The sequence below is a fragment of the Heliangelus exortis genome, chromosome 1 (genome assembly GCF_036169615.1).
Source record: "Heliangelus exortis chromosome 1, bHelExo1.hap1, whole genome shotgun sequence".
NCBI classification, from domain to species: domain Eukaryota; kingdom Metazoa; phylum Chordata; class Aves; order Apodiformes; family Trochilidae; genus Heliangelus; species Heliangelus exortis.
In genome coordinates, this window is record NC_092422.1 from 62,808,252 (window position 1) to 62,832,726 (window position 24,475).

The following is a 24,475-nucleotide window of genomic DNA, read 5'->3' on the forward strand; positions in this document are numbered from 1 at the left end:
TTTTTTTTCTTTTTTTTTTTCTTTTTTTCCTTTTTTTTTTTTTTTTCTTTTTTCTTTTTATCATCTGCACATGTTTCAGGCAATACCTGGTACACAGAAAATTACTGAAGTTATTGGCCAGGCCAAAATAAAACTGCAGAAACAAAAAAAAAACAAGAATTCCACCCCAAGCCCCTTCCCACCCTCCCTTTCCCCAAGAAGAAGTTATCCTAGTCACTGTGTCTTTCACATTTTATAAATATTAACTTCTTAAAACCTGCACCTTCCTCTTTGTCCACATATTGTCACATTACAAAAAAGAAATGTCAATTAAATACATTGTTAACATTACTAGACTAGATCTGCCCTCTGTTTCAGCCAGTCTGACTCTACACCACTTCTCACCTTCTTTTGCCTGCCTCCTGTCCACTCAACAGCATGTTCATGGTTAAGTCTGGTTTTTATTTTTCCTTTTATCTTCCCCCCCCCTCTGTTTTAACACTAACAAACAGAGTCCTTCAAAGCCTAGGAATCCTGGAGCTGAAGGGAAAAGAAGACCTGTAGCTTTCTAGCGTGATCCCAAATCTCAAAGACATTGTAGCACCTGATGGCAATATCTTTACAGCACCAGCTGCGCCGTCGCAGCCTCCCTTGAAAAACTAAAAAGAAACCTAACACCAGTGATGCCTGCACACACGTTTTTACAAAGTGCTGCGTTAGTGCAGGTCTGTACTCCAGTTGAAAGTAATTCCGAGTTATGAAGATCTCAGACTCTGGATGTCAGCAATTCCTCGCCATATCCCAACTGCTTCTACCAGCTCAGAAGAGAAGTCCTGCCAAGGGTCATGAAATAGACTTGACTGCTTCCACCTGACCGTACGGAGGCAAAGAAAACCTGCAGAGAAAAGAGACTGGTAAATTCAACAGGCAGGACAGCAGAGGCTCTGATTTGCCTCTACTGCCCCTGACATTCACAGTGAAACTGCAGTGCTTTGCTGGGGCTGGTGGGGATGGAGTTGGCTTTCTTCACAGCAGCCTGTATGGTGCTGGGCTTTGATTTTGTGGCTAAACAGATTTGTTAGTAACACACCAGGGTTTTGGCTACAGCTGAACTATGCCTACACAGCACCAAGGCTTTCTCCCCATCCCTCTCACCCCAGAGGAGCCATTGGGCTGGGGATGGGCCAGAGGCTAGAAGAGGACAGTGCTGGGACAGCAGACCCAAACCGACTGAAGGGATGTCCCATAACATCATGCTCGGCAATAAAAGCTCAGAGGAAGGGACAGGTATGGGGGAACACTGTGGTGATGACATCTGTCTTCCCAAGCAAGCATTACCCATGCTGAAGCCCTGCTTCCTGGGAAGCGGCAGGACATTTGTCTGCCGATGGGAAGTTGGGAATGGATTCCTTCTTATGCCTAGCTAGTGTGTACAGCATTTGCTGTCCTTATCCTGGATCCATGAGTCTTGTTGCTTTCCTTCTACTTTACGCTCATCCCAAGGGAGAGGAGAGTGAGTGAGAGGCTGGGTGGATGTTTAGGTGCCAGCTGGGGTCAACACCACAAATAACCAGGTGCAAGTACATGTCTCCCACCTTGACAAGGGGCTGGGAGGGGGAGGAAGGACTTATACCTTGTCATTGCGTTCGCATAAGAACTTGAGTCTTTGTGCCCTTTTGTGCATGAACACACCATCCAAGTGTCCAGTTTCCACTGATCGTATTTCGATAGCTTTTTCTCCCCAGCCCATGATCTGGTTGGATCGGATGTATGCTTTGGAAAGAAAACACAGCACAGGGCTCGTTAGGTAGAGAGCAAGATGGAGGAACTGAAAAAGCAGAGGAATATATCGATGCACTCCAGTTAAAGATGACCTGCATGTATTTATTGTAACTAAACACATGTCCAGAGTGCCTTTGCTGTCTTCAGCAGCTTCATGATGCCTAAAAATTCCTTTGATTTTTAATTTCCCTGTGGGTTTTCCACATTAGTAATACACATCTTGCCTGAGCATTTGTGACACAATGGAAAGACTTGAACCCTCAATTAAATGGAAGGAACACTGAGTTTTTACACAGGCTTTTTCTCCCAAATTGGGCAAGGAGACAGACTAATTAAGTGTTGACAAGGAGAAAGCAGAACCCAAGGCTTAAACACACTCAACCCAAACCATGTTCCCAGAACCAGCTCAGTGTCTTACAGTGTTATTTTCCTGCCTTGAAGGTGTCTGTCAGCAAAAGCAGTGAAAGGGGAGAGAGAAAGCGGGGGGGGTTGGAACCAGATGATCTCTAAGGTCCCTTCCAACCCAAACCATTCTATGATTCTATAAAAGGGAAAATTAGAGAAAAAATAACGAGCTAGCCTCCTTTAATAGGAGTAATATTTAAAAACATGTTCTCCTACTTTGAGAAAGCCTACTGGTCTGAAAAGTATTCTGTATATCTTAAAATAGATTTGTATTAAAGTCTACAAGTGAAAATACTGTTACACTACTTTCTTTTGTGCACAAATAAAGCAAAAAAACTCAAGCATTTTTCCTTAAGGTCGTCACTAGGTGAAACAGACAGCATTAACATGAGGAAAAAAATCTGTTCTTGATAGCAGTAAAGCAGGAAGTCACCAGCATTATGAAAAGGTATATTGAAAAAGCAATTTGATGGACAGCCTTAGGAATGCTGCCAAAAATAACATATGGGAACTTAATGAAGAATAAGCTGTTGCTTCTGATTTGCATGCATACTTAAAAACAACAACAACAAAAATGAACAAAAAGAAGAAAATAGCTCTTAGGAAGTATTATTAAAATATATTAAATTTTGCAGCACTTCCCTTTTACAGAATTTTTTTTGTGGATATTAATTTTCAGTGAAGTTAAATCTCATTATCTATTACAGTAGAGTGTACACCTGTAACATTGCATATAATATCATGCTGGAAATTTATTTGTTTTTAAATATGTCACTAGAGGTACCTGGGCCAAATGTCTTATAAGAACTGTCAGATTAGATGTTCAGATGATGTTGGCTGCCTCTCTAACATTTACTTCACAGACACCACAGTCACCAAAGGCTCTGCTGTTCTTCAGCTGATAAATTCTGCTTGCTTTTAGATCTAGTCAAGGGTTAAGCACGACAGGAGGGGATATTCTGGGCATGAAACTTCTTTAAATTCCTCCTGTATTGTTTGTGTTGCTAGTAAAGCTACCAGAAGTCCTCTCCCAATACAAGTATTGATTTCAAAGCATGAAAACCCAATGCATTTTCCTAAAAGGAAGGTGTGACTACAGCCCCTGCTATGCTCAGCACTGGAATACAGCTGCACAGACACTGTAAGAGAGATCCCATGGTGTGCATTTGTGTCTGTAACAAATCTGTGCCCATTCTACTAAACTCCTTGCTCCCACTCTCAAAATGACTTTGCTTTGAACTGGAGAGATGTGGGAGAATCATCATGCTAGGATAGATGAGCCATCTGTAAGTGAATTAAAGTAAAAACATCAAATCAGATATACAGACTGTTAACTCCACAGAAGTACCCATAATAATATTCCACCCTTCTGCAACTTCACATGCCTTTATACTGAAGGGTTTACACAACTTTGCAGCTACCAAAAATTCTGCAGCAGCCTACAGAGGCCCTGGTGAGTTTTTCAGTCTTGAACTCCACAATTTGCTTGTTAGTATTTTGTTCTTGAAAACTCAGCTCAGAACAGATCCATGCAATTAACTCTACATTTTGCACAGCTCTTTTCCAGAATACTTGAGCACTGAACTTGATACATCTTCCTTCTGCCCACGTGCAACACTCTCAAGCTCCCTAATGGCACGTTGTGTTTGACGAGGCACTTACCAACTGAAGTTGGCATTTCTCCCCACTGCAAAACCACATCCTTGGTGATCCTTCCATATGTGTTGACATAAACTCCTTCATCCTCATAGCAGACCAGTAGCTCCATCCCATCCGTGTTTGGGAGAATGATGATTGCATGAGGTTGGATACTGCTCTGGATCTACAGAGACAAAAGGGAAGGAGGAGTCTTTTGGTTTAATGTCACAGAGCCTGCACTGGAAGAAAAGGCTGGGTGATTTTGGCTGACAGGGATTCACTTGCTATAGAAATGCCAGCTCTGCTTCCCTACACAGTGACAACAAACACCCAGGAACCCCCTTGGGGCACAAATTCTCTCATCTTAAGGCACACATCTAAAACCAGGAAAGATGAATTGCTCTGTATGAAATGCCCATTCCCTTCCATGGGCAGAAAGCTAGCCTGGGGAAAGCAGCCCAGATATAGATCTCAAACCTCTGCACTGTTGTGATTAGTGCCTGGGGAGGTACATGGCACATTGCAGGGCCATCTGACACCTCAGTGTACAATGCACAACACGAAATCTTGGTAGCTAAGGCCACCAGGCCTTTGCCAACCATACTGAACCTCATCAGTGGGCTGTCCTGTCATTTGTACTGCACTTTTTCTGCAGCTTCAGCCACGCATTTGCAATGCACTCGGCCATTTAGCTGCCACCCCTGAGATGGTCACATTGGCCCACGTCAGACCTGAGTGGTCAGAGTTCCCAACCAGGGAGACATCCTGACACTGGGGAGAGGACAGAGAGTCAGGCACGAGCCTTCAAATGCAGGTGACCACATCTGTTCCTATCCCTCCACCCAATTCACCCCCGCCAGCCTGTGGTAGTGATCCCGAGGGACAGCCTATCATCTCTTGGTCATCTGGGAGAAGGAAGAAGGGGGGGGGGGGATAAAACCAGAAGGAAAGAAAAAACCCAACCCCAGCAGCAGCTCTTACATGTGTTGGTAGATAAATATCATAGACTGATCCTGAATCCACATCAACAGCATGGAAGCCAGCGCAGGAGCCATAGATCACTTTTAGTCTCTGACCTTCTTCTACAGTTAGATCCACCAGCAATGGCTTATGTACCAATTCTCCAAATGACTGTAAGAAAACCATCAGTGAGATTTACTTTACTGCTTGGAACCACAGTGAGTTTCACAAAAACATACTCCAATGTACATTTTATGGGTCTATTCCTCCCACACACCTCTTGCCTCCATTCACCAGACTAGTTAGGCCAACATAACTCTCACAGAGAAGAAAAGATTACTCTGCACCCTGGTGCATTTCAATCACACAATACTGTAAGCAATTTTCTGTGGGGTTTACTTTAGTTGTTCTGTTTGGTTTTCACTAAGAACTGTTTTGCCCTAAGTTCAGGGCAATTTTACCCTCCTGTAGCATTTATTTCAATCTACAGTAACTGAGTGCCTGCAGATCAGTTTGATAATTATACCCAGCCAGCTAACTTCATTCTTACTGCATTCAAAAACATAGTAATGCTATCACTTAATGACTTGTTCTGCTCAGATGAAGATGCTTAGACTTGGTTCACTTCTCTCTGCCTCATGTTTTATTTACAGAGGTGAAATGAACAGTTGTCATACTGTGTCATTTTTATTATTAGTTTATGCCCTGTTACAATTTAGAATTTTAAGTGTACCACATCTTTGAGCTAAAGAAGCTCCTAAATTAGAACATAATACGAATGTCAAGACAAATTTACCAAATAACTTGAATATGACAATGATAAAATGTTAACATATTTTTGTAAAAAGATTAACTACAAGTGGCTATGAGAAAATGAAATGTTTGGCTGAAATGTACTGTTACCTTAAAGGCCATAAATTTATGGTATGGCTTTGGTGCCCATGCATAGACTTCCACAGAACTCTTCAATGCAATTACCAAGAACTTGATTCTTTCATATTTTACTGAAAGTAAACAAAAAAAATAGAATTCAGCAGTAATTCCAAAGTCACTCCAATCACTTCAAGGAAGCAGAAAATAACACTAATTCTCCATACTTACATATACTGGGAGGTTTTCAGGAATGTAGCATTTTAGGATTCCTAAATTCTATGTTGTTAAGTATTTTGACACATTTACGCAACAAAAATAATTCCTCTTACCAGTAAATGAACCCACCATCATGTTTCAAATTAGCTAGTTGGTACACACTTATTTACACCTGATTTTTTCCACATTAGACAGTGCTTTAACATCAAGACAAAGAAATCAGTGTTCAGGCAGGGACATTTCCAATAAAAGAAGGCTATGACTGTGGCAGAGCGTGTTGGCAGATCCAGCCACAGCACTGGCACTGGTATTTTCTGCTAAGGCTAAGTCCTCACTGAGAAAAGGAGGGGAAAAAAAGGAACTGAAACAAAAAGTTTAGAAACAAATCCATTTCATAGGGCAACTTTCATAAAAGAGCACTTTCCTTTGTCTCTTAAGACTGAGAGACTCATTTGAAAAAAAAAAAATCCACAGAATTCATCAGAAAGAAATAAAGTGTCATGACATAGCTGATCCACATATTCTCAAATATCTCTCTGTTCCCACATTGGAACAGCTGGTGAAATTAGCCATCAAAAAGCCTCTCTTTGCTACTACTGTTCTCAGGAGGGCACTGATAAAAGTCCAGAAATGGCCATTCCAGAATTGTTGTTGGATCTGCATTTCCAGTTTCCATCTGGGTTTGGGAAGGAACAGATCATGGGGATTTCCAAAAGTTGAGTTTTTTTAACATGTTTCCAGTGACGGTTTAGGGAGGAGGGGGAAAAAAAGCAGCAACATCATTTGGATGACATTGAGAAACCTTTGGAGATTTCTGCTACTTCTTCACCAAAAGTTTTAGGGGACTACAACACTTTTTCAGTATAATGAGTAATTCTGTGCACTGTCACCTTCTGCCATTGTATCTCTCAAACAAAACTGATTTTGAAACTGAGCAGGACTAAAAATCTTAGACATGAGAGAAAACCACTTCTGTAATAAATACTGTATTGCTTCCCTCAGGATATCTTATACTGCTGTACAAGCCTGCAGTAGTCATCTCTTGGTAGGCAACGGCGAGAAAAAGCTACTGCTTGCTCTCTTTTTCTCTGCAGGGAAGCAAGACTACTGAACTATAAGTGTTAAAGGATTTTATGTGCTTTCAACAGACAAAAAGTCTCTCAACCTTCACAGCTGTACTGTCTGAAAAACAGAGCTTTTGTTCAGTCTTGTTTAGCTTACAAGACTTCTTGGATTTTTTTTTTCTTGAGGAAAAGGGGGTTGTCAAGCAAAATCACCTTATATGTGAAAGGGGACCTTTGATAATTCTCATTCTTTGCTCTGGATGCTATCTGGGAATTCACCCAAATCTTAAGTTTCAAAAGAGCAATTTATCATTTAGAGGAGCCAAAAATTGCCTGAAGCAACCGAGATCCATAAATACCACTTCACCCTGATGTCCGAGACCCCCGTTGCATCAAAGAGACAAGGAAGCAATCAGTGCCAGCTGCCTTGATGGCAGCCTCGAGACCACAAGCCCAACTATTGGCAGAGCTCATCCTTCTTGGGAACTGAAGCTCAGCTGTCAAAGAGGCCTCTCACTACCTGAAGAAATCTACTGTATGTCTATGGTTCAGAGGGAAGTTCAGCGCCAAGCTGCAGCCCCGGGTAACAAATCTCTCTTCATCTGGAAGAGAATGCTCTTTGTTTCAGGCACTTTCCTGCTGGAAAGCCTCCTTTCAATAGCTGTTCATGTATTGTTAACAGGCCACTTCATTATGCTGCTGACACCCTGGGGTATGACACTGAAGTAGTACATTATTAATTGTTTTTGGGGTCAAGCTCCTGTTACTTACTGCCATTGTTATTGATTGCACCCCACTAGAAGGTTTTTTCTAAAAGCATACACGTGACAGGAGGAGACTGAGCTCAGTCTGGCTGCTGCTGCTGCTCCACACTGACTGGCACAGTTGGAAAGGAACTGAGAGGACTTCTTAGGAGGAAAGCAAATCAAAGGCAACATCCAGTGCCCATTAAGATGCATCATGAAGCAGAATGGAGAGAAAGAGCTCTTGGTTCACATCCCCACCTGCAGGGCAGCAGGCTCACTGCATACTCTGCTCTCAATGCTACACGCCTCCCACTAGTTTTGGTGGAACTTTCTACAGCCATTTAAATTACTTAAGGCCACCATTCAAAAGGCAGCTGCCCAGTGAAAATAAGCTTCATCTCATAACTGTACTGCAGTGGATCTGAGAAGGCATTAGGAAATTTTGTGAGCTAAGGGGAATCGATGAATCATCTTGAAGTTAAACATATGCTTCTCTTACCAGATGCCTCCCCAAAGCTCGTGCACTAGCTGGGCTTGCTTTCTCCTCCCACTCTCTTTCTCTCTTTTTCTTTTTCCCCCAAGTCTTTAAAATCTATATTACTGACACTTTTTTCACTCTGTTCCAGCACACGACTTCATCATGGTAAAAGACTGTCACAGAAACCTGTTGGTGAAGAGAACAGCTGCTGGTTGACAAGAGTCCCTCTGTCACCTAAAGGGTCTAACAGAGGTGGAGAAATGTTACCAGCCCTCACTGTCCATATTAGCACTCCTCTGGAAGTTACATCCACTACAGGAAGACAGATGGGGATTTGCACCCTACTCCAGATCACAGTCCAGCATCCTGTCACAAAAGATTTCCTATATTCAGTTTAACCCAGGAACTTGCCATATATTCTAGTGCTTTGTCAGAACAGTTGACTTTGAGGCACAGGGAAGACAGCTACAAGTAAAACCAAACCTCAAAGCCAGCAGCTACATGCCCTGCAGTTCCCTTTCTCAGACAGTTTTTATCCTGATAATTTGATTACTCACCAACTTTATAGTGCACACAGCCTTCCAAATCGCCCACCGTTGTCCAGCCCTGCTTCTTTTCTACTTCAGGGTCATTGTGGAGGATTTTATTTCTTAACCAGGACAAATAGTAAACTCGCAATTTGTTCTTCTTACCTGGTCACAAAATGAAAAAGACTGGTTTATCTCCATAGAAAGGGAAGTGCAAAAAACCCTGCCCAAACAAAAAGCCCCCCAGAACAAATGAAAATAACAATGAAGGAGAAACTGCTGCAGCCACAGAGATCTCCCTCAATTTTTATGTCCTCAACAGCTTTATTCCAGATTCCACTCAAACACACGTGTTCCCAATAATCAATGACAGAGATACATGGTAATGCTACATGAAGACAGAATAACAAACTCAAGGGAACAGCTCTCCAGTTGTCTGGTTCTTAAGATGCAAACAACTTGCATTAGAAAAGGGTTATACTCCCACACCAAAAGCACCAGAGAGTCACGCACTGAGATAAAAAAATAGATATAAGCTGAGTCAGAATGTCTCTTTTTCACATAAAACTGTAGGAGAGCAGCAGGGTGGAATTTGAGGCCAGATACTTCACAGCTAAAAGAGAAGAGTAGATCTGGTTTGAAAAGGAGGAAGCAGAAGTGAAGAAGAATATGGTGATGAAGTGTATTTTACAAATTCTTCCCAGTTAGTGACCAGGACATTTCCATCCCTTACACCATCCTTGAAGACACAATCCTGTTAAGCTTTATTAAGATTGTTTATTATTCTCCTGGCAGAAAAGCACACCAAACAGCAGTGAACAATTTCATTACTGAACCACTTTACACCAAGTTCTTCTGCAAGGAAAAATATACAATATCTGAAGTTGCAGCGAGAGAATTTCACATGGCCCACGCAAACTTTATCCGCTTGCTAAAAGCTGACGGCTGCTTTGTCAGCAGCCCTGCCCTTGTGCTGCAAGGAGGGCAATACTTATCAGGCTGCACACAGAAACTGAAAGAGGTGTTTCTTCTCCACAGGTGAGAGAATCCACTTGCCCAGGCTGCCCTATCTTCAGCTGACAATGCATCTGCCACGGTCATCAAAAATACAGCTCAGACTCTTCACTCTCAATAGCAGAAGGCCTCTTTGAATGCAGAGCAAGGTTCAAGATAAACTTTATCAGTGATTCTTAACAACGAATGGCCTGCAAAACATCTGCTGAACTGGAGAGAAGGTGGCCCTCAACACACATATTCAAATCCATCCTCCTTCCTCCAGCTACTTTGCTGCCAAAAGCCCATTAAAGTCCCATGGATAAAGCTAGAGAGATCAAACCTGCTTTGACCAGGAGCCATTCAGTAAGGCTCCATGAGGCCCCTGCACAAGAATATGAGATTCTCTCAGGGACCCAACTTCTCAGTGGAAGAGCTCCACGCTGGCGTTTCACCAGCCACGATGAGGCAGCTGGGTGACTGTGGACAGTGTTTCATGGCCCTTGGAGCCAAGAGGGAGACAACTGACCTGTACTGCAGTCAGTGCTGGGCTGGCCAAGTGACACAGTACTAGTCCATATTGCAGAAAGCCATGAGATCTCAAGAAGGTCCCCCTGGCAGCCTGCCTGCCAGATCCAGCTATAGACCTTAGCTAATGTTTTTCATTTTGTCTTTAAAGTTCTCACACGATGCTGACTGATGGATCAGTTCCCACCTGGCTGCTCATTTCAGGGATGGGTGTACAGCAGCAGGGGACACTACCTGCAGCAGGACATGAAGCCCAAGCAGTGAGACCACCCTGCTGTGCCCAGCCAGCTCCACACCAGCATCCTGGAGCTGGCACAGATCCTCTTACAAAGCCAGGCTCCCCAGGAAAAGAAGCTCCAGGATTTGAGGCAGCACAAGGTGGGAGCACAGCTTGCAAACAGGCTGCTCCGTGGGCTCCAGCACAATAGGCTGGTCTGTTATTAAGAGGCTCAGTCAAAAAGACCTTTTTATGATTAGTTGGATGGGGAAGGGCAGGAGGAAAAGTGAAGGCAGTTTCAAAGTCAAAAATCTGTTGTTCACTGAGCATAAAGTGAAATTGGAGGCTTGTTTTCAAATACTGGACCTGCTATTTGATTTTAAAAGATGGCAAGAGATTAAATGTGAAGAACATTGCACTGTCCTTTGTTTATCTCTGCTACAAATGTGACATCAGATTTGGCAGTAAATGAGCATCCTGATTTATTGCCTGACTTCATATTTATTAAGTCATGTTCCATAAAGGGATAAAGCCCCACCACATCCATAGCTTTCTAAAGACTTGGAAAACAGTCTAGAGCAGGAAACAATATTCCCACAAGTCCCACAGCTTACCAAAGAAAGGTCCTCCCATAAAAGTACTGAAAATTATAGTCACAAGGGCCCTTTTAGAAACACTGAAAAATAGAGAACAAAGTCCAGAGCAGACGGTTGTGCAGTTCTGGGCAAGGAGGAGGCTCAGAGCACTCAAGGTCAGTAAAACACACTGAATGTTTTTAAAACCATCACAAGTCTCTGTCCACCAGGAGAAAAAAATCTCTCCCGGATATTTCCATGGCTTTAGCTTCCCCAGTAGCTTAGTCAGACTTGAAGACTCAGAACAGTAACATGTGGGAATTTCCCAGCACGTGGCAAATTTTTTTAACTTTTTTTTTGGTTCACATGATGCACACCAGAGTACTTCTCTCCAACAAGAAACACTTTTCAAAACAACAATAGAGAAATATCTCTAGTGTGTTCCTATTGTGTTTTAGTGTCTAGACCACAAGGAAAGTCACAGGAAAGGAAATTCCTCTGCCTTTCAGCAGCCTGACATGAAAAGAGCAGAACCGGTTCATTATATAAACATTCCTGTGAGTGTATTTGAACAAGTTATACTCCTCTTAAAGTTCATATTTAGAGTGGGGGGATTAGATCCTTCTGCTTGTAACTTTCTAGAAGAAATCTAGCCTTTCTCCTCTCTCTCTTTTTTTTTTCTTTGGAGTGATGCCTAATTGTTAAGGTCATGATATAAGAAAGAAAACTACTTTGCTTCTGCCATCAAATGACCCAGTCAGCCAGTGACTTCTATGAGAACTCCCAGCTCTGATTCTCCCACAGAAATAGCTTCAAATGCAAAGTCACTTTTCCTACACTGCGTTTTTGTTTTTATTGTCACTGTGGTTTTTGGTTATTAAGCAGGCAGGTTCCAACCAGTTCTTCTACTCTGTCAGCCCTTCCCACCCTCCTGAGCACCACCATCACCCTGTTGGGTTGGCAAAGCCCTCAGGGAGGCACAAGTGGAGCGTGTTCTGTATGCACGTCGCAGCCCTCTCCTCCAGCCCTGTATTACCACAGCAGCCAAAACTATTTTTTTGCCTCCCAACAGCAAGAACTAAAGAACAGATTAGCTACTTTGCTTTGACCTTCAAAGCTTTCTTGTAACAGCTGTAGCAGCTCAGGATCTCAGTCATAAGCTTTGCTGTCAAAAAGTTTTGTATTTCAGATATAAATAGAGGCAAAACATTATTTCAAGTTTTCAGACTCAGGAGTGTATATTAAAAGCAGTTTTAGGTGGCAGTACCCTCAAAATCCTAATTCACTGCTACTTCTTTGCACAACATTATGAGAACTTTCAAACCTCACCACCATCAGCACATCACTTCCCAAAAAAAGCTGAGGGAATATATGGCTATGCTGTCAGGAGCTGAAGAATGCTCCTAGTGAAGTGGTAGCAGTCCTGGGACAGGGCTCAGAGGCAGCTCCATAACTGACCTGCCAAAACAGACCTATTGCAGAAATGCCACCTCACTTCAGCATTCCTAGTTTGCCTGGAGAAATGGAGCAATTTACTGCAAATAAAAAGATACTAAGGGAAGTCCAGCATGAGGGTATCTTAAATTGAGAACTTCAGTGCAGAAGCTAAGCTAGGGACATAAGGGGGAGGGAGCTGGGGCATAACAGCATCACAGTTTTGCAGAATATGCCACTCAGCTCTGCCTCTTTGCAGGCAGGGATGCTTCTCTCCTGCCTCATATTCCAGTTACTTCCCATAAACTGCAGGAGATGGGACAGAGATGAAGGCATAAGCCAGCCAAAGATCTGCTGTTTATTAAGGGTTAATGTAGCGTGTCATCATAGAGGAAGCAATAGTTTTGAAGGAAACAATGAAAATGGATATGTCAGCATATTCATTTGTGACTCCCACAAACGTAAACAAACCTAAAACAACTACACACAATACTGAATCACAGACACTTGCTGTCTGCATAGGGTATGCCTCAAACCAACAGATTTTACTCAAGTTGAATTATACAATATTTTTGTTTACAGGCCTACTTGGAATAAACTCTATCAAATGGTGCTTTTCAAACAACTTACATTTTAACATACAGCATTAGACAACAAAAGGACATACTGCAGGTTGCTTTTTTTTTTTAATGCTTCCTTGATTCATCTTTTCTTGTTAAAGATCTCACAACATAGCTGTAGTTAAAATGCAGCAAGCGACAACACAGTTCTAGACAGAAACCAAGTCCTGTGTTGATGACACCAACATGGGCATGGTTCTTAGGACATGTAGAAGCATAACACTGCTACTGCAATAAACTATCTAAGTGTGTGTTCTTTTACAGAAGTGCTGGGAGAGTCAGAGAGCTCTTACAGGGGAGTCAGAGAGGTTCTGGAGCCTCAACAAAATTTTGGGTGACACTGAACGATGACACAGGGGCTATTGTGAGAAACCACATTTAAATCCTCTCCCTGTCACACACGTGCAGCACAGCAAAGACTGATCCCATAAACAAACCAAAACAATAGGAAGGTAAATGGCTGAATGACACCTGCGAAGAAAGATTAACCATGTACCACATCAACTTGCTTAACAGCAGGATAAGCTTTTGCAACAACTCTCTGGAGTCAAAGAGTCTGGAACCTCAAGCTTCATAAAACACATTTTTCATCAGTGCACACAAAACAAACACAAAAATCACCACCACCCTTCATCTCCTGCTGCTTTCCTCTCTGCAGTTGCACCCAGCGAGAGACAAGGCCAAAAGCTGCCCCAATCCGCCTTCTCATGCTAATAATTTGTACATCATGTACATTTTGTACTCTTCTCTGACAAACACACACTCACTGCACAACACTCTTACTTTCCTACTTTGCAAGTGCATTTCCCATTCTAACGACTTTAGCAGGTAGGATGTCTTTCAAACCAAGCAGCAAATCATGTTTAAGATTGAAAGAAGACAGGTTGAAAATTACCACGACAGAGGGAAAAAATGCCATCTTTACTAACTTCACACAAAGCACTGACAGCTCCCAAACACTGAACAAACAAAGCTGGACATTTCCCCCAAAGTCATGCAGCGTTTTCAAAGGTCACCCCACAGGAGTGAGGACAAAGGGTAAGCAGCAATAGGGTGTTGTGTGGAAAATGATTCACTTGCAGAAGAAACACACTGAAGATTCAAGAGAAGTGACATGATGGAAAACCCACTGACTTCAAACAAGTCAGGACTTCCCCCTCAACACACAGGCTGCCAAGAAAAGCGTTCTGCCATTTCAGGGAAAAAAAAATGTTGAACAGATTAACTTTACCAGAAATTGTCACCAAGACATTCAGCCCTTCAAGTACATCCATTTGCTGGAATCGTCTTCGATTGATGAGTGGATAAACCTTCCCCTGACCACTTCTGTCTAGCAGCATCAGACCACTTTCAGTGCCTACTAGCAAGTTCACTCCTGGAAGAAACAAAACCAAATATCCAAGTTAGTAGTCAGATTTTTCACATATTCTGGTGAACTGATGCTTGATAAAGAGACTGTCTCATTTCAAATAAGTATAACCACTTCTGGTTGGGTCTCAACTAAACCTAACACTAGGTGTGCAACCTAAAAAATTTAGTCATGTAGAGACCAAATTGAAGTGTTCAAGAGAGTGAGGGACTGGTAGACCATAAAAAGCTTTCTAGAGCACCAGTTTTCAAACAAAAGGCATGCTAATGTTGGAGGAAGGGTGAGGAACAAAGTGATACCCAGGATTAAGCATTCTGAAGATGTATTAGCTGTTGGCAGGGGGGTTGGTAAAAGGATGCTCTTGACAAGGACACTGCAAAAAAGTACTTGTAGGGCCTTGGTTCCAATTGGGAGAAACAGACTGTGGTGCAGCTTTCTTGTAAAAGGATAGGCACAGCATTGGTCCTCAGGTTCTCAGCAACCTTTCCCACTTAAATGTTAATACTAGAGGAATCATAATAATTTTCTGTTGTCCTTTAAGAGATCCCTCCTAAAGATCAAGCAAATACAGGTAAGAAAAGTGAGTAGGTTACTTTCTCTATACAAAGGTCCAAAAGTCCACTGGAACACTTTCCTGAAGTCCACAAAACCTTTGTATTTAAAATCAAATCCATTTTTTAAAAACTAATAAATATATGTATATATATATATGCCTAGGTTTTCAAGACATATTGAATTATTATCACACTTAAATTTCATAACTGTTTATTTTCAATAGTGTTTCAGTCCAGGAGCTCACTAACTGTGAGCTGAGACAGGTCAGACACAGTAAAGGCGATGGAAATCAAAACCAAATGCATAACTCTCTTTATTAGCCTTCTGTGTTGCAATCCCAATGCAAAACTTGTCATCCGTAAGTGCAATAAAATAATCAAACAAGAAAAGCGAAACTCAAACAGGATTATCATATCTATATAGCTTAATGGCCTTAATCCCTAGCCAGTTAATCAACAGCTATAACTACACTGATGTCAATGGATCTGTCATTTGGGATAAACCCACAATGAACATTTCCTCATGCAGTATGTGGGCCCAGCACACCGGAGTCTGCACCTAGGTGCAGTCTGCACCAACAGCAGATGTGATGTGTTCATAGGGATGTGTTTTTTCATAATATCCAAACAGGGCATCGTTCACAAGGATAAGGAATGCACCTTAACAACACCCTGGCTACCAGGCACAGCAGCTGTTTGCAAAAGGGAGAGTACATTCACCCTGACCCAGTGAGTTCAAGGTGCCTCCAGAAGGGACAGGGTGTCAGGGAAGCAGCCAGGAGGAGATAAGGATGGGGAGGGGGCCTGAGCTGGTGCTGGGACACTCTGAACAGCCTCTGGCTGGATGAAAAAAACAGTCCTAGCTCAAGGAGAGGTCAAAAACCATCACATGTCTGTTTTCCTCTCTCTTGCCTTTTCACTAAGGAAACTTCAAAGGTCCCCACTGTCTTCAGAAGCTATCATGTCTCTTGACTCAGATTTACTGCCTCACTATTCCTCTGCCTCCTCCAAACAGGAGAGTCCATGGATGCCAGAAGGCATAGAGCCTGTCCTGGAAGAGGGTCTACTGCTCACCCCCCTCCCCCAGGCTCTCCTTCAGCTGCTGACACCTACTCTACCCCTGTCTGGCTCTCTTATCTCCAAACCCTCATATGGGTCTGTATTCACTGCATGCCATCCCACAGCCCACAGAGGCTTTTCATAACAGAGACAGTTCATATTGACCACCTGGGAGACATCCTCAAACTGGGAAGATATGGAAAAAAGCAGGGAGAGTGAGGTACGCACTGAATCAGGGCTCAAACCAGGCTGCAGCAACACCAAACCAGCCAAGGAGGTACCCAGCAGTCAGCTTCCTTCCTGCAGCTCCAGGACCCACTGACTAAAGCTATAAGTGATTCAGCTTCAACATGTATTCTTCTATTTTTTCCAGTGTGGATTTCAATTCAAAGCAAGCCATGTGGAAACGGCTCCCTCAGGGTCCCTTCCCCTCTTTGCGCATCAGAGCTCACTTGCTCCCACCTCCACCCTCATCTCCTCCTCTGCTGCTTTTGTGGTGCAGTTGTTTCTGCTTCAAGTTTACATGCATGCTCTCCCTGACACCTCCCTTCAGCAATATGCATTTTAAAATGAAACTAATGAGGTTCTATGCTGGTGGCAAGCAGTCCCTGCATTTTAGAATGCAAGCACGGCCTTTATTCACAGCCAGCAGAACTCTTATGCTGTCATCCTACAATTAAAAAGTTTTGGTATTTCAAATGCTTCCTGAAAAACAAGATTGCTGTGTATGCTGGGTGGAAATATCTATGCTGCTGCACCCTTATCATTTACATTGACTTTCACCATTCAGAACTTGAAGAAATGGCATCACAGACCTAATGTGATCATCAACCTATAGCATCACCACTGGTAAAGGTAAAGTAAAACACAGCAAAGCAAGCCCCCTCCTCTTTTTTCATAAGAAATATCATCATAAAATGGCTTAATTTGCTTAAGGTTAAAGGAAGCTAAACCTTACCAAGAAAGCAGTATGTGTACCAGCTTGCTTCACCACCAGTTTGGCTCTAAATGTTCAACAAGGAAGTGCTTTGTTACAGGTGTAAAACACCTCAAGGATTTTACACCGCTACTTTAAATCACTGTAACAGTCAGATATGTAGATCAAAGAAATGTAAAACTATTAACACAAATTGCTACTGGCAAAACAAGGCAGATCAGAGAAATTATGAGTCATCTTTACTGATGATCCCATACAATTTCTTTCTGCTTTTGCCCTCTCACAGCCTTAAAGTTTACATTTGAACAACTCTTCATTTTATTAGAGAATTATTCATATGAATACACGCAGAAATGGCATTGGGGCAAAAATATATACCAGTAAATTCTGAAAATAAAGAAAACAGATAAGAAGAGAAGGTGCTGGGAAAGCTACTTAGTTGACATGGCTTTGCAGGCAAAAAGGATTAGGACAACAGTGGCATTCTATAAAACAAGAAATGCCAGAAACAACCCCAAAGGAGAACTAAAGCCTCGGAAAAAGCTGTGGAAAAGTAAACACGAGAAGTGCACTCAACTACCTAGACAGTCACTGTGTGACTCAGGGAAATAGCTAACTCTCCTCTTCATAGTTTTTAAAATGACTTGTACATGCATTTTCAGTCTGTTTAGTTTAGGGATCCAATATAAATGTGTATTTATTATACATAAATATAATTTATTAATGTGTAGATAATGAAAATTCTGGTGGCCTCATAGATTCTGGCCAAGAAAGCAATGACATAGCAGAGAGAAGCTTTGGCTGGATGCTGCAGCAGTGATTCCACACTGTAGCAGACAACAAGTACTGCTCGAAGCCTTTCATGAGTATTGGATCCTGGCTAATTGTCTGACACCAACATAAATTATCCCTTGTGACAACAGGGCCAGACACACTTGGTCAGATGACGTTCCATATTTAGGTTCTCTCTTCATTAACCACTCGAAACCAAGCCAGTGTCTCACACTGGAAAATGTCCCTCATAGCCTTCCTCTTTTCCCTCTTTCTTCCAAAATAAACTGATGACCAAGGCAGAAATTCTTCTTACATAACACAGCTTAATCAAGCTCTGCGTTGATACCCTAGCAAGAGGTTCAAGAAGATTATTATTTTTCTAATGGAATGCCCTCTGTGCACCAGGTGTACAATGCAAAGATGATCACAAATTCCCAAATAGTGCAAGAGTTGTATGAATGGGGACTAGAGAGAAACATTCCAATCAGCTGAATAAACTCTGGACTGTGCCATCAGCATATATACATCAGTAGGAAATTACATCAAAGCAGGGTTAGTCTTGGCAACAAAAAAGATGTAAACAAGCTCTGAAGAAATGCAGAGAAATAACTAAGGCTTCAGATATATGTCTCAAAGACAGCAGAACTCCTAATGGCACGCCTGCACTTCAGAAGGGCAGGAGATAATGGAGGAAAAGGTTTGCATTACCCCATAAGGCAGCACACAGTATCTCAGAATTGAATCTCTTCTTGTATTTGCGGATCTCTGGGGTATCACTCTGTGGCCGTGTATTTGTAGGATTCACATTGACAACTGATCCTTTCCGTGTAGGGTCTTGCCTTATTGCCTCTGATCGCATTGCTTCACTAGAAAATCCTACTGAAAAGAAGAAAAGTAAAGTGTATGTAATAACCTTTAAATGCTAAATTCTGGCCACATTATCATTTACACCAAACAACCCAAATCGGTAACTGAGAATATAGAGCAAGTCTTTCTTTTTGTAAGAAATGTAAATGGAAAAAGAAATAAACTATGCAATCCATTGCAAATCAAATAAAAAGCATGATGGTAACATTTGTAAGTACTTTAAGGAGCCACTGAAGTCACTGAACCCTTTTCAGTTGTCGTCTTCAGCTACTTTACTTACCCACAGAAGTCACAGTTGTCCCACTAGATGGAGAAATCTGTAGTAATCTGGGGTCTATAAAAGGTGTAAAGGAGGAGGAAGATTTGTGTTTCTGGAGTGTGTTACTAGCGGACTGAGTCTGCAATGTAAATTTCAACTTTATTAATATTAATGACAATAAAAAGCATGGATAACAACAACCAACATTTTAAAGTCACTACGGAATTATGCTAGAGCCTCCCCAAGCTTTTATACTTCCTTTATAGCTACACAACGCACCGCAGGCACCACACCTTAACTACAAACATATGCCCACTACACATGCTACAGCAAAATGCAATTAGCTAAATTGTTGTCACTGTCACCTCATCTCCTAGTGAAGACTTTTAGGACTGGCCACTACAATCAGGCACAAAGCAAGGGAATGTCTTCTTTTTTTAATAAAATATATGTATACTACCTCATCTGCTAGCTGTCCACTACCTACAACTTCTGTATTTATGAAACATCTCCTAAAGTGAGCTAGTTTAGTAAATTATGAAGTTTGATCTCTTGGCTTGTGCAACAGAATCAGAATCATCTGGGATCAAGTGTTCACTTCTTTGATGGATTATGTTTCAGTGTCCACTACTGTTCATTCTCCCTATTTTGTTTAACCTGAGCCTCTTGCCAGAAAGCTGCAGCAGGTTCTTCCACCTTTATTTGACAAAGCAACATATTAAACCTGTATTGAACAAAGGGGCTCATTAGTGTGGAAGGTGTAGCAAACGGTGACATGAAGCTATGAATATGTAGTGGATAAAATCACTGGTGCTTGTGAAGTTATGTGGTCTAAACATGAACAAAACATAAAGAAAGGAAGAAGACAAGTGAAACAATGAACTGTTAAAAGTGGAAATGGAACAACTTAAAAACCCTTGCTAGTTTAGTATTACAGTGACAACATCGCATACTGAAGCAGAATGGGACAAGTGGGAAAAAAAAAAAAAAGTATATACATGAAGGGCGTGCATGTGGATAAGTTATACCAAGCAGCATTGGGCTTTTGCTCAGCTTTATGCAAAAGTAGTTACAGACACTTTATCATGAACTCATCTTCAACATCTGATCCTTCTAAGCCTTCACTCTCTGCCCAAAATATAGCAATGGGGTCTTAAGAGTTTATTACTCCCCTGTGCAGCTCAATACCGAAAGGCTCCTCCACCATCAGCCACTGCCACAGCCTTTGCTTCCCAAGCTGAATTAACTGAATAGTGCCTATTCATTGCTTAGATCACAGTAATAAGCAAGAATATCTCTGGATCAATCAACTGATCTTTACAGCCTACAAGACTGCACTTTTAGAAAGATTAAAGACCAATGAAGCACAGATGAAAATTAACAATTATGCTCACTGAATTTCCAGAAGGGAACCCTCCCACCCACCCTCCTACTGGTGGTTCAAGAAGCATTTCTGGTCCTTTGATAAACATGTGCGTTGCCATCAACCTACCCAGCTCACCTCAGCCTTTCCTTCTTGCCATAGCACTTGAACATCTACGTGTCAGCACAGCTCTACCCTGAGAAGCAGCAGCTTATTTTCACTGACTTTTTTGCTGACTTTTGTACCACTCCTGCTTGCATACAGAAAGAGGCTCTTGGGGAGAGGTCATCTGGGTTGGTCACCCAGATGGGAGTGTAGCCACCATGCTGGGTTTGTAAGGGACAAACGATGCCCTTCGGTCACACGTGTGTGTGCACCTCCCTGGTGGCAAGGGGTTACACAGAGGTGAAGGACTGGGCTTGTCCACCAGGGCTTGGTGAGGAAGGGAAAGCACCATCCTGGGAGCAGCCCAGAACAGCAAGAGGCAGCTTCCCCTGTGGCAAAGCCTTTGGTTCTCTGCCTGGACACAACCAGCACAGCTGCTTTTCAGAGCACACACACACTTGGAAAAAAGCCCTAAGATTTTTCCCCCATTCATTTTTCCAAAACGGCAGTACCCCAGGCTTTTACAACCCTCCCGGGGAACACTTTATTTGTTCACCCAGCCCATGTGGCAAGCTTTTTAGAGCAAAATCCCTCCATGGCCACTGCCACTTCCTCTCCCAAAAGGTGAGTTTCCACAAGCAGCTCCTCCTCACAAGTCTGGAGTTTCTAGCCCAGCTTTAACTGACAAAGTCAAAATTATCTGCTAATTTTTAAGAGGCACACTGCTTGCAATTAGCCTGCTCCCCGAATAAAGCAGAGTTAAAAAAAAAAAAAAATAAAAAAAAATCAACGAGTATTGGCTTGAAAATGCAGTAGTCAAGTTTAGTTTAAAACAAAGGCCATGCAATTAATGACTCACTAAGAGGAAGCAAAAATAGTAAACTGGCAAGTTTGGCGTGGGACTGCTCTAGAGTTAGGGGCTTCTTACATAGAACTGAAATGTGTTATTTGGGGGGTGGGAACAAAGGTGACAGGAAAAAAAAAAGCAGGGGAGATTGCCTGGAGTTCCTTTGCAAACTAGCTACTAGGCAATGCTGCTATAACCCTACGAAAGCAGCCAGCTGTGGTGTAAGACATACCTCATTAGTAGTTAGCTTGTCCTGGGGTGTCTGTGGGGACATGGTGGGTGTCGGCTGGCTGGAGGATGGGGAGGAGGAGGTGGAGGAAGTGGAGGAGGAATGGCTTTGCTGTAAGAGATCTGGCAAGAGGTGAATGCGACCGGCAAAGCCATTGCTCTCATGATGGCTGGCACGCTTTTTGTCAACTGTACTCTGCAGAAAAAACAGGCACACTTGTCTTGCTCAAGTGCTGCTTAAAGGTCTAAGTCCCTAACAACCTCTCTCCTTCTCTCCCTCACTCTCTTCCTACCTTTTAACATGTATTTATTTATTTTAGATATATATGTTTTAAAATAAGCTGATAATCTACACCTTGATTTCTGGGATGGAAAGGGAAAGTGGGCAGAGCTATTAGAATTCAGCAAATTCCCACCTCTTCTGGCAAAAGCTTACTGAGTTCATGTGGTTGACTTGCACAGCCAGTTCCACTAATTAACAGAAGAGTAACTGTGCCAGTAAGTCTTCCACCACAATGCGGACAAGCACATTTTTGGGGGGCAGGGGGAGGATTTATTCCCTTATTGTTTTGTTTAAAACTAACTTAAATCCTATACAGATACAAGCCTGGACTGCCTGGTGAATGCATTCAGCTAACTATTTAGAACAATAAGCGTGAAATCTTAATTTTCAAACTGGAGGGCTCAATTAAGAAAATGGCATTTAGTTGTGAAATTCAGAAATGTGATTACTGAGGAAACTCCTATAAGTTAGCACGCTCATTAACACACGAGCTCATTTAAAAACGGGGATTCATTATCTTTCAGAGGCACCAGAATGCAACAATTTTGGAATCAAAGGCAACAACACAGCACTCTAGCTCTGTCCACATTCTCTCCCTCGCCACCTATTCTGCTTTTCTGTTTCCCCACACTAACTGCTGCATGAATTTTTATGTACATGTGTGTGTATGTTATCTGGGTAGTATGTATGCCTTTCAACTACAGGGCCAAAAAAATTTTAAAAACCCCTCAATGCTCCCCCCAGCCTCCCTCCCAGCCCAGCTCCTAAGAACCACGTTTGGCTTCATGGTAAAACTAAACTAAATTCTTGCTGCGGGTACTTGCTCCATAGACCTGCAGCTTTTCTACCCTTCTCTCCCACAGGCTTGGAGGTACTCTGCATGGTGCTGCCATGGGTGTCACTGGAAAGCATGCAAAACAGTAGCAAGGGGTGAAGGGCTACTCTCCTCTTCGCATGCATCAAACACCTTGCTCATCTGACATTTACTACAGCTGTGTCTTGATAATACGAACAACAAATATAATGTAGAAACAGCATGGGTGAATGAGCGAGTGGGTTAATGAGCACAGAAAAGGTGCAGCACTACACAGGGAAGGAAAAGCAATACCTGTCGGACAATTAAGGTGCCCTCCTTAGAAGGAGTCAAGGCAGGCTCACTCTCCACGTCATCATGGACGATCATGGTTTTCACTGACTCTGTTTCACCATTGCTCAAATTCAACGTTGACCTATTTGCCAGACAAGAAACAACTGGAGTGAGATAATAGCATTTGTGCCCTAGCTTTCACTGCCCAGCACCGAGGCACACTCAAAATTAATTTAAATTGTGATCAGAGTGGAATATTTACATAACCTGCCTAGAAAAGCTTCTCTATTAAAAAAGTCAGGAGTTTGTTAAACATTGCTTCTTCTTTACAACCAATAGAGGAAGAGAAGGGAAAGGATGTAAAAATTACCTTTTGAAAATATTACCCTCAGTGTTTGAAAATGTGAACACACAAGGCTGCTATATCTTGCTAATAGGTTGTTGTAAGCTAAAAGAACTAACATTCAAGCCAAAATATCCAATGTCCTTTTCCTTCAGCCCCCTAAGAGGGAAAACCAAAGCAAACATAAGAGAACTAACACTGCTCGGACATCATCTGGTCCAGAAGTAGATTCGTCTGCTCCTTCTTGCTCCATATCATCATCTTCCTCATCTGTCGTCCCTGACTCCTCACTTGAGGATGAATAATCTGTCACTTTATGTGGAGGCCGCACATCCTCTACTGCTCGCAATTCCTTTGCCAACGCAGTTAAATCCTGATAGGAGAGGAGGAAAAAAAAACCCTGATGTTTCGAAGAAAAGAGGAGAGAAGTTTGCAAGACAGCCCCATTGGATTAGTGCCTGAGTTTGCTCACTTGTCCACTGCTGTGTTTCCATAGCACTAGCAGTACTGTTTCCCATGATTTATTCACCAAATATATATAGTCACCAAAACTCACTTTCTGATAAACTGAAGTACCAAAAGACTCTCAACCTAAGGAGGCTTTTCCATATTATAGGAAAATGTGTATACCCTGAAGCCAAAGTATTCTGAGTATGACTTCAGTTCATCCCCTTATGACACCTGAAGGACACATATATGCACCGGGACACAGCAGCCGACTATCGCAGTTCATTTTCCTGAACTTTGCAGGCTTATAGCATCTACCACAAGAAATCTAGGCAGCAAGGTAGCAAGAAGATCCCAAGGCTTATTGAGCCACCCAAGGCACAGTCAGGGAGAGCTGATCTCTTTGAAACCTTTTGATCCATTTTGAGTTGCACGGATCCGTGCTGAGGAGTTCATCTGAGAGGTCAGATTCATCAGCACCAGCTCAGTCGCACCCGACTGTCAAACACTATGGGACATAAGCTGCTTTTCTGTCTGCAGCTTGGAGTGTGGGCAAATCAGGTTTGCAATCTGCTCTGAATTGTGTAGCTATGCTTTATTTAGCTGAATACAGTTTATGGCAAATACTTCAGACACTATACTACCAGAAGTGAAGGACCAAGCTCTGTGTTTCTTTAGGAAACAAGCTTTAACTGAATGGTCTGGGTGCCAGTGCAGCAAGAGAAAAAACTTTTACAGCAAGTTGGAAATAATGTGAAAACCCACTGTGAGCGCCCCAATACAGGTGGACACAGAGCTGTAAACACCTTTAATAGCAGTCAGATAAAGAAAATGTCAGAAATCTTCCACAGAAAATAGCAACAATTTAAGGTCTTACCACTTCTCCCTGCACCATTCAGCCCAGCATTGGCACATTCG

General features: G+C 42.3%; 1 protein-coding gene across 10 annotated transcripts in view; it reads right to left on the reverse strand.

The window, feature by feature from the left end:
- Positions 1-461: 461 nt before the first annotated feature.
- Positions 462-24,475, reverse strand: part of MAP4K4 (mitogen-activated protein kinase kinase kinase kinase 4) — a 164,369-nt gene continuing 140,355 nt past the window's right edge. For 5 of the 10 annotated variants that reach the window (XM_071745053.1, XM_071745040.1, XM_071745057.1 and 2 more), the window contains 12 exons: positions 23,308-23,483; positions 22,789-22,909; positions 21,402-21,593; positions 18,876-18,993; positions 18,437-18,607; positions 14,267-14,410; positions 8,699-8,833; positions 5,668-5,768; positions 4,786-4,935; positions 3,829-3,988; positions 1,613-1,752; positions 462-874 (listed from right to left, as the gene is read on the reverse strand). In XM_071745053.1, the coding sequence (XP_071601154.1) occupies positions 791-874; positions 1,613-1,752; positions 3,829-3,988; positions 4,786-4,935; positions 5,668-5,768; positions 8,699-8,833; positions 14,267-14,410; positions 18,437-18,607; positions 18,876-18,993; positions 21,402-21,593; positions 22,789-22,909; positions 23,308-23,483 (1,692 nt within the window). In that variant the 3' untranslated portion in view covers positions 462-790. The remainder of the gene's footprint in view (positions 875-1,612; positions 1,753-3,828; positions 3,989-4,785; positions 4,936-5,667; positions 5,769-8,698; positions 8,834-14,266; positions 14,411-18,436; positions 18,608-18,875; positions 18,994-21,401; positions 21,594-22,788; positions 22,910-23,307; positions 23,484-24,475) is intronic. The other 5 variants (XM_071745062.1, XM_071745072.1, XM_071745068.1 and 2 more) reach the window with 3 other exon arrangements.